General features: G+C 31.1%; 2 protein-coding genes across 4 annotated transcripts; one reads left to right on the top strand and one right to left on the bottom strand.

The window, feature by feature from the left end:
- The first annotated feature begins 2,259 nt into the window (after nucleotides 1-2,259).
- On the top strand, nucleotides 2,260-5,642 carry LOC17881791 (nitrilase-like protein 2). 3 transcript variants are annotated; one of them, XM_023781947.1, is made up of 10 exons: nucleotides 2,260-2,471; nucleotides 3,384-3,520; nucleotides 3,617-3,742; nucleotides 3,841-3,899; nucleotides 4,241-4,353; nucleotides 4,620-4,712; nucleotides 4,804-4,906; nucleotides 4,996-5,078; nucleotides 5,184-5,252; nucleotides 5,389-5,642. In XM_023781947.1, exons 1-9 carry the CDS (start codon nucleotides 2,283-2,285, stop codon nucleotides 5,205-5,207), a joined length of 927 nt encoding a protein of 308 aa, XP_023637715.1. In that variant the 5' UTR covers nucleotides 2,260-2,282; the 3' UTR covers nucleotides 5,208-5,252; nucleotides 5,389-5,642. The 3 variants fall into 3 exon arrangements, with proteins under 3 accessions (XP_023637715.1, XP_023637714.1, XP_006288289.1); XM_023781946.1 differs by having other exon boundaries at nucleotides 5,360-5,642; XM_006288227.2 differs by having other exon boundaries at nucleotides 5,184-5,642.
- Nucleotides 5,643-6,080: 438 nt separating this feature from the next.
- LOC17881792 (peroxidase 37) lies at nucleotides 6,081-8,489 on the bottom strand. The gene is made up of 4 exons (XM_006288032.2): nucleotides 8,241-8,489; nucleotides 6,966-7,157; nucleotides 6,720-6,888; nucleotides 6,081-6,631 (listed from the first exon to the last, which is right to left on the bottom strand). The coding sequence occupies exons 1-4, from the start codon at nucleotides 8,445-8,447 to the stop codon at nucleotides 6,162-6,164; spliced, it is 1,038 nt and encodes a 345-aa protein (XP_006288094.1). The 5' UTR covers nucleotides 8,448-8,489; the 3' UTR covers nucleotides 6,081-6,161.
- Between the last annotated feature and the right edge of the window lie 1,279 nt (nucleotides 8,490-9,768).

Below are 9,768 nucleotides of genomic sequence, written 5' to 3'. Positions count from 1 at the left end.
ATTTCAAACTTTATAAAAAAACCACTTTAAATGTTGAAATTTATCCAAATATGTGTGAAAACTTATAAATATACACACAAATTACCTTTATATATGTTTAAATTTTTATATATCTTTCATAAATAGCGTAAAATAGCTTATAAATACCTTTTAAAAACCTTATAAACCCTTTTAAAAACCACTTTAAAACCTTATAAAACTTGTAAAAACGATTTAAAACCTTTTAAAACATTATAGAATATTTGTATCAAATTTCCAAGTAGTAGTTATTATATAGAAGTACCTTATATACCATATAAAATTTTATAATTTTTCATATTTAAACATGGATATTTTTGAACATGAATAGATAAAGGAGGTATTTTTGAAAAGGGGTACACCAAAAGGGGTATTTCTCAAAAATTCTCTTTAATTTTTTATAATTTTTTTTTAATGTTGTTTAAAAATTCTATTTGTATCTTAATATTACGACATCTTATGTTTTTACTTGACACTTATCATGATCACGTGAGTTAGTAAATTTAAAAACCAAGTTTTGACATATAATCTCATTTAATTGTTAAACTTAAACCATAATTTTAATTTATAAAGATAAAACATAATTCTTATTTATCATTTATATACCCAAACCAACAAATAACCTGATTTAATTGTAAAATTAAAGTTTAAACCTTAATCCTCTTCTGTAAACAAAAACCGCCATATATTCTTGTTAATTATAAATTTTAAATCCCTATCTTATTAATAAACCAAGATGACATAACTGAAATTAGATTATTTGTTTAATTGTATTAATAATTTTTAATATATAATTCTTTATAATATTTATTTTATATATCTCCTTCTTCGATAGGGTTAATAATATTTCTATTTTATCCAAATATTAACAAAATTAGTTATGCCACGTGTCAACATCTTATCGTTTATAATTGACACGTGTCACGATCTTGTTAATTGCTGACTTTGAAAACCAAGGTTTATATAATATAGTCAGTTGCTCGCGCTACGCGCGGGAATTTTATTACTTTGTTTATGAGTAATTGATTCGTGTTTTATTTCGTACTTATTTTTTTCAATATAACATATTTTTATTTTCTATCTCATGCTGTGTTTGTATAGAAAATCTATTTTATTTTAGTTTCGATAGTAGTTGAGAAATTAAGTGTCTATAGTATAAATCGATGTGTAAGCATAAACAGAAGTGTTATGGAGAGTTGTAGAAAAATGTATTATTAAGGCTCCCACCAAATATAGATCTAGATGATGTTAATATTGTGAGTCCTTTTAATATGATGGTCCAAAAGTTGAGAATGATTTTTGGATTTTGCGCGGATTGTTGTATTTTTTATTTATTGATTTGGCGATCTCTTGTTTATTATCTATTTATTTTGGTTTGTTATGTTTTTGTTTGTTATTTTTTTTGTTATATTTGTTATTTGTTATTGTTATTTAACATACATATTAGTATAATCTACTTTATACTAATTTAACATATTTATTTTATTATAATTATTATCTGAAAGGAATTTTCATTTTTTTTTTGAAAAAACTTGTTTACATGTGTATAAATCTTTAACTTAAATGATAAAATGATATAAATAAATTATTAAAATTAAAAAGTAAAATGATGGGGATGATGTTTGAAAGGACTTTTCATATTTCTTTTTGAAAAACTTGTTTACAATGTGTATAAATATTTAGATTAAAGAATAAAATGATATAAATAAATTATTAAAATTAAATAATAAGATGATGTGGATGATGATTAGGATGATGAGGTGGCTTAAGGAGAAGAGAGCAAAGTTAACTTTATATATATAGAAGATTGGGTAGAATCCCTAATCACAAGAAAAAACATAATATCACAATTTTTTTCCAAATTCAAAAATTTCCCAACTAAGATTTTCTCTCCCTTAAAATTATAGCAATTTCGTAGTTTGATTTTTGTACTCATGTCTTTTATATTACAAAAATTTCTCCGCTATAACAAAAAGTTCTCGAGAATTTTAATCATACCGATTCAATTAACGAAAATCTCAAATTTCCTGGTTAATAATATTCAAATCAATTTCGCCACAATTTTTTTCCGCTGATTTTTGTGAAATTTAGTTTTTTTAAAAAAAGAAAAAAACCCTACAGTATACAGTTTACACTAAAAAAAAGTTCAAATTAAATCCTCTAATTAAAAACTTTCATCCACTAATTAATCTCATGGAGACTAAGGTAAGCTTAGAAGTATTAACAAAGACCTGACGCCACGGTAGTCTCACCACTACGTGCGGATGAACGCTTACTTTGTTTCTCACGACTTCACCAAGCCTTCTCTATTTACAACACGCATCACTCTCTCCTCTACTCAGATTCCTCTTACCATGGCCACCTTAAACAAGACAGTTCGTGTCGCAGCTGCTCAAATGACATCAGTGAATGATCTCATGTCCAATTTCGCCACTTGCTCTCGTCTCGTTCAAGTAATTCAAATCCACCCCAAATCTATACATTTCATTGCCGATTCGATTAAAGTTTGAGACTTTGCTATCGAATTGGTTATGTTAGTGATTTGACTTGTTCAATTTTGGAATTTGATTCTACCCTTTATGTTTCATTGCTTGGATTTTGAAGTTTTAAGGATTAAAAAGTTGTAAACTTTATGAGGGTTTTGTAGTGATTGAACTTTGAAAGTTTCGATTTTTAATCCGAAATTTTACTACTTTGTCAGTATACTTAATCTTTGAGATTGATACTTTGATGAATATCACTACTTTCTCAAGTGATTGGAATGTGAAAGTTCCAATTTTTATCCAAAAGTTCAAAAATTTTATCACTACATTTCATTGCCGATTGGATTAAAGTTTCAGACTTTGTGATCGAATTGGTTATGTTAGTGGTTTGACTTGTTCAATTTTGGAATTTGATTCTACCCTTTTTGTTTCTTTGCTTGGATTTTGAAGTTTTAAGGGTAGAAAAGTTGTAAACTTTATGAGGGTTTTGTAGTGATTGAAATTTGAAAGTTTCGATTTTTAATCCGAAATTTTACTACTTTGTCAGTATACTTAATCTTTGAGATTGATACTTTGATGAATATCACACTACTTTCTCTAGTGATTTGAATTTGAAAGTTTCAATTTTTATCTACAAGTTTACTACTTTGTAAGTATACGTATTCTTTGAGATTGCTACTTTGATGAATATTACTACTTTCTCAAGTGATTGGAATGTGAAAGTTCCAATTTTTTAATCCAAATGTTAACTACTTTGTGAAGTAAAGAACGAAGATTACTACTTTCTCAAGTGATTGAAATTTGAAAGTCTTGATTTTTATCTGAATTTTACTACTTTGTTATGTCTTTTTTAATCGTTGAGTATGTGTAACTGTATATAAGGAGGCAGCATTGGCCGGTGCAAAGCTGATTTGTTTCCCTGAGAACTTCTCCTTTGTGGGTGATAAAGAAGGGGAGAGTGTGAAAGTTGCTGAAGCATTAGATGGGCCAGTGATGCAACGGTATTGCTCTTTAGCCAGGTAATAGATGTTTTTCTTTGGGTAGATTCGCTTAGCTACTACATTGAGTTGCTCCCTCTGTGGTTTGGTTAGAGTAGTTCTTGTATGTGTTTGCAGGGATTCAAATATATGGTTGTCTCTTGGAGGCTTTCAAGAAAGATTTGATGATACCCATTTGTGTAATACACATGTTGTGATCGATGATGCTGGAATGATCCGAGACACTTACCAGAAAATGCATTTGTAAACTCTCTTTGACTCTCCTTGGATTTTAGTTTTAGAGTTTCTTAAGATCCTGTTTTTGGTTAGAATCACTAAGTGACGACTTATGTTTTCTGAAGGTTTGATGTTGATGTTCCTGGTGGAAGCTCGTACAAGGAAAGCAGCTTTACAGTTCCAGGTAAACGTTGTTACGTATAATCATCGTGAATAGAATGGTCTTATCGAATATAATCTTGATAGAATGTCTTAACAATCCGATATACAAAGTATCTTCGGTCGATTTCCAAAAATAGCTGTTATGCATATTGCTTTTGGCATTGAGTAAAAAAGAAAATAGCTGTTTGGGGAGTGAGTTAACAGTTCAAAATCCGAATTTATTGTTGAGAACACATGAAGTGGTATCATAATAATCACTGCAAAACCACCAAGATCCATGATCAATAACACTTTGTCTTCACACTTCAGAAGACAAGAAACTGATGTATTTCAGATAAAAAATTTGATCCTGTATTTTGTCAGGGACAAAGATTGTTTCCGTAGACAGCCCTATTGGACGCTTAGGCCTTACTGTATGCTATGATTTGAGGTTTCCTAAGATTTACCAGCAACTGAGGTTCGATCATAAAGCTCAGGTAAAATCCAATGTAATACAATTAATATGGACCTGTGCTTTTTGCAACAAGATCTTATTGGCATTGTTTAGGAAACTCAGTCAAAGAAAGAAATGGTAGAATCATTTAAGATACAATCGTGTTTGAATTGAAAGATGTATGTTTCAAAACTCTGAGGAAAAAAGGAAACAATTTGATAAAACTGAGTTCTTACAGAAAGAATCCACAGACTTGAGTATGTACTGTCTCTGTCGTAATACTTGTCCAGTGAACATAAAAACGTGCAGGTTTTACTAGTACCGTCAGCTTTCACTAAGGTCACTGGCAAGGCACACTGGGAGATTCTTCTTCGAGCCCGAGCAATCGAAACACAATGTTATGTATGTGATTACACACTTCTCTCCCTAAACCTCTCATTACATGTTAGATTAAAGGTCTCAGCTCAATTCACTTTGTTTGATTGATCGTCAGGTCATAGCTGCTGCTCAAGCAGGAAAGCATAATGAGAAAAGAGAAAGTTATGGAGATACATTGATCATTGATCCATGGGGAACTGTAGTTGGAAGATTACCTGGTGAGAATCCCAAAATGATTGAAGGAATCATATTTATGTAGATGTACTAGACAAAAGTCTCTTCTGATCAAACTATGAATACTTTGCAGATCGTGTTTCGACTGGCATTGTCGTGGCAGATATTGATTTTGCACTTATTGACTCGGTGAGAACAAAAATGCCTATTGATAAGGTACAAATTCAGACTTGACAAATTCTGATAGGGACAGAACTTGTTTTTCTATGGAAAAAGAGATTAAACAAAGGAAGTCTTATTTCCCATCTTCTTGTTTTGCAGCAAAGGGTCTCGATAGATCTCTGATGAACCCATTGGTGTTGTGAAATTTGGAGTCGTGATTTTTTTCTGGTAAGTTGTAAATACCTATCTCTATAGGCAAATGGACCTTGTACTCACCCATCATGGTTAAGTGATAAGATGTTTTCACCCATCATGGCTGCATTGGAACCTACAAGTCTTTTTAATAAGGGAGACATCAAAACAGGATGTATATAGGTAACTTCCGGAAGTTGTAGGCGGCAAACGACTTCTCTGACATGTTGTGAACACTTGAAATTGAAAAAGGACCATAAAACTTGTGAGAGAGCCTTTGGGATGTTTGGTGGAACAAAAAATATTGCCAATATAGTTACAAGCTTAGATACACCGAACAACATTATTTGAATTTCACATTCTCTGTTTTGTATCGGTTTATCGTTTCATCCGATTATTGGCCCGGGTATAGATGACCATTTAACATCTCATCTTGTCAAAGATACCTAGTTGCTTGTTAGCATTACTGATGGGAGTCATCCCAAAAGGCTTCAAATGGTGTTGTTCCATTGCTTCTTCTAACAGTGGTGGTCGAAAACAACAGAGATAATCTCATTCCATACAATTGTGCCGCGGTAAACATGAACCTAGTTTGATATAGTTTTGCCAGTTTCACGAGGTTCCGGAGTTGTGCCGGAGAGTTTCCAAGACTCCCTCCAAAACAAGCTAATAAATATCTAAACCCCAACCATTAATGCTGGAGCATGTAGTCTCATAAGAATGAACCAACAAAATCCATAAACTTATCAGCCACTGTCACCATTATTGATGTATGACCATCATTGTAAGTGAGTGTTTCTTCCATACGTAACCTTTAATAGTTATATAGATTATATAGAAGTAAACGTGAAAGAAACAATGAAGTAAGTAAAAAACATAACATCTTGATTTCATTGATACCACATAGTATTTGAAGATCTTTATTATTACAAGAAACTCACTTCATCACATTGAGCTGACAAAATCAACAACATCAACCACATCCATGATTCTCGGTTTCGAATTCACCACTCTACAGTTCGATCTAATTTCACCTTGCTTCCCTGTTAATGGTGAAAGGTTTCCCATCCTTATCATTGCCTTAACGAACGCGTCGAAAAATTTCCCTTGACCATCAGCGTATGCCCGGACTAATGGGATAGTGTCTTTAGCATCAGGGCTTGAGAATAACTCTTGGTCGCTTTGGATAAGACCTTTGTTCTCTTTGAGATTCACATAGTATTTGTTGTCAAAGAGTGTTGGCGTACGTAGATCAAAATCTACCAAGACACTTTGGTTTCCATTACGCGGACATTGCTTTCTTAGTGTACTGAGGTAAGATTTATCAAGGCTTGGGTCGGGTTTACCGGTGCTACTGAAGTTGTAAAGCCGATCCATTATAAACTGACATTGGTTTTTGCCAAAGGTGTGACCACCTAAACAAAGGGAAGTACCATATAGAGTTATTAGTAATTACAACTATATATAGATATGAAAACGTCTCAAACTCTATTGATAACATACCGGAAAGAGCAACGAGATCCGAAGGAAGATCGAGTCCGACTTTTTTGAAGCTATCCTTAAGTTGTTTAAGGGTAAAGAATGGAGCTGGAAGGTTATCATTAGCAAGATCCATAAAACCTCTTAAGCTATCTCTTCTTCCACTTGGAACCATCCATGAAGGACCTCCCGCCTATTGTATCAAAGTAAAACATCAACAAAATGGTCTAGAAACCAAATATGCATAACATAGTACTAAAAGATTCATACCAAAACGACAGATTCTTGAGCCGCGATTGCGAGCAAATCAGCACATGAAACTGTTCTCGGACATGCTTTCTCCACGGCAGCTTTCATTTCATCGATAACATCGAAACCTCGAGCCGACTTAGCGTTCCCAAACGCGTCCTTCTCCGTCCTAAACGATGTTGTGTTGTCTAACAATATAGACGCATCACATCCCTATTTCCAAAACATAAGTATACATCTTCATAGTTAGTCAAACCAACCACATTGTTCAATAGTAAATAGTAAATATACATCACATCTTCTTTTAACCTTTCTACCGTAAGTAAATAGTAAATTCTAGTATCACACTATCACTAGCATACATACACTTATTCACGTGAATTCGAATAGAACATTAATGCGACACCTAATACGCCAAACACATAAATGAATGGGCCATGAAATCTACCTAATAATGTAGCAATAAAAATCCAAAATAATATTGTGGAAATATCTTAACTAATCCGAAACTTGAGATAAGAATACACTGCGATCTATGTAGAGTAGTTGCTAATAATACTATATTGATATATTTTCCATTCTAAACTACACATAAAACAATTCAAACTAAACCCAAATCTAAATCCGATTTAACATCTCTAAGCAAACTGTTAGAAATGTTTTGATTAGTTTAAAAAATAAACACGTAATATCACTTATCATTTTCATTTAAATTATTTAAAAAATTTATTATGTAATACAATATATATATTTTACAACTGTATGTCTATATATAGTTTATCAAATAAATTCATATAACAAAATTTTACCAAAATAGCATCTACATAAAAAAAATCGTAATTTTGTAAAAATAATCCCGCACATACATGCGGATCCATCACTAATCTACCTAATAATGTAGTAATAAAAATCCAAAATAATATTGTAGAAATATCTTAACTAATCATCTTTGACGACAGAATCTGAAACTTGAGATAAGAATGCACTGCAATCTATGTAGAGTAGTTGCTAATAATACTATATTGATATCTTTGAGATCGAAGTGGTTGGTCCATTAATATACAAAACATAAAGTATAAAGAATCAAAGTTCCAAAAGTATAATTTAACTATATTTTGGTACGTATAAATAACGTTTTTATGTTATTTGTATTTTTTAATTAAACTAAAAAATATCAATAACCAAAATAACAAAACGAATTTTACAGTTTTGAGTATCTTCAAGTTTATAAACTCTAACAAAGAACTAAAAACTTTATAATATACGTGAAATATATTGAGTCTAGTGATATCTTACATTAACGAAGCAGTCATGGAAATGAAGACGAAGGATGCTCGCAGCGATGCGAGGGTCTGATCTCAGAGCTTTGACAATGGTTTTGGTAGCAATGTCGAAGACTTGAGGACAAGTTTTATCGTAAAAGGAAGGACTTAGTTGAGCATGAGACAATGAGACTTGAAGAAGAATAAGAACAAATCCTAATTTTGTCAAAGAGGAACTCATTTTGATCTTTTGCTCTGACTCTAAGAGAATGTTTTGGTTATGGTTTAGTTTTTGAGTGAGTGTAGGTTTTGTCTTAACGATTCCTTATATAGACAAAAATGTTCTAGCTTGGCGGCTTTTACTTTTATGACATATTTGTTTTATTAACTCAAGTGGTGTGTATATATTACATTCATTTCAAATTTAATATATATCATTTTACATTCTTTCAAAAAAAAAAAAACAAGTGGTGTATACGTTCATATAGTGTAAGACATATAGAAGAGTTAAAACATTGAATACAACAATATGTTCATATAGTTTTGTTGAATTATTCTGTACAAAGTGGTTTAAAAGCATTCTTTTTCTTTATGCAAATAGGTTTGAAAGTCTTTAAAAAACTATAATAATCACGTGTTTCTAATACCGAACCAATTTTTTTTTTTTTGAATTTTTTACGATTTTAAGAAATTTTTACTTTACTTTCTCCATTTTATTATATAAAATTTGGGCTAGCGTTAACGTGATTATGATATGTGTTAATTGGATAAATAAGATTTTGAATATGTCAATGTTATATTTATAAAAATATTTTAAAATAAAAAATATAAAAGTTCTAAACGTATTAAAATAAAAACTTATTTATAACATAGTGATTCTATTTGACCTTATTGATAGTGGATTGAGTCGAATACTTATAACAAAGAATCATAATTTGTCAGGAAAAACTGGCGTGTTGGCTTTTCAGCACATATGGGATCACTCCAGTAAAAATCGAACTCGCGAATCAACAAAACACTTGGGATTCATGGTAAACAGGTGTGATTCCTATGATAAAAAACTCAAGATTACAAATTGGTATGCAAAACAAAACTCTTCTCAATTCATAAATTAATCCAGTCTATGTCATTCATATACCAAATTTTTACTTTGTACACGTGTTTATAAGTTTAGTTAGATCACTGGTTGACTTACGGAATATAAAATATACCAAAATTTACTACCAACTACATTACATTGAATATTTTGTACATGCTATGTACAACTTAATAGTAGACATATTCACATCTACATATTCACACACAGTAGATGTAAAAAAGCTACATCCACTAAAATAAAAAAAACTAATTCCAAAATCAAATAAGATGGTTATGTGATGAACTTTTTTTTTCTTAATTATATTTCTATGAACTTCTTGTTATAGCATGATAAAGAGGAAATTGCTAAATTTATATGTAAACCGGGACAAATTAGACACAGCTTCTTAGGTTTCTTTTTTATTAATATAATATGGTTATGAATTTTATCTTCAAGTTAAAAGACGACTTTGTGATCTAGCCAT

Source organism: Capsella rubella, unplaced genomic scaffold (genome assembly GCF_000375325.1).
Source record: "Capsella rubella cultivar Monte Gargano unplaced genomic scaffold, Caprub1_0 scaffold_6, whole genome shotgun sequence".
In the NCBI taxonomy this organism is placed as follows: domain Eukaryota; kingdom Viridiplantae; phylum Streptophyta; class Magnoliopsida; order Brassicales; family Brassicaceae; genus Capsella; species Capsella rubella.
This window is presented reverse-complemented; position numbering and strand designations above follow the sequence as displayed.

Excerpts from the sequence above, each read along its gene's own strand:
- LOC17881791 (XM_023781947.1), top strand. The coding sequence starts at position 2,283 with ATGAACGCTTACTTTGTTTCTCACGACTTCACCAAGCCTTCTCTATTT. Across the intron at positions 3,521-3,616 it reads CGGTATTGCTCTTTAGCCAG|GGATTCAAATATATGGTTGT; the intron begins GTAATAGATGTT and ends ATGTGTTTGCAG. Across the intron at positions 3,743-3,840 it reads ACTTACCAGAAAATGCATTT|GTTTGATGTTGATGTTCCTG; the intron begins GTAAACTCTCTT and ends TGTTTTCTGAAG.
- LOC17881792 (XM_006288032.2), bottom strand. The coding sequence starts at position 8,447 with ATGAGTTCCTCTTTGACAAAATTAGGATTTGTTCTTATTCTTCTTCAA. Across the intron at positions 7,158-8,240 it reads TCCATGACTGCTTCGTTAAT|GGATGTGATGCGTCTATATT; the intron begins GTAAGATATCAC and ends TTTTGGAAATAG. Across the intron at positions 6,632-6,719 it reads GGATCTCGTTGCTCTTTCCG|GTGGTCACACCTTTGGCAAA; the intron begins GTATGTTATCAA and ends CCCTTTGTTTAG.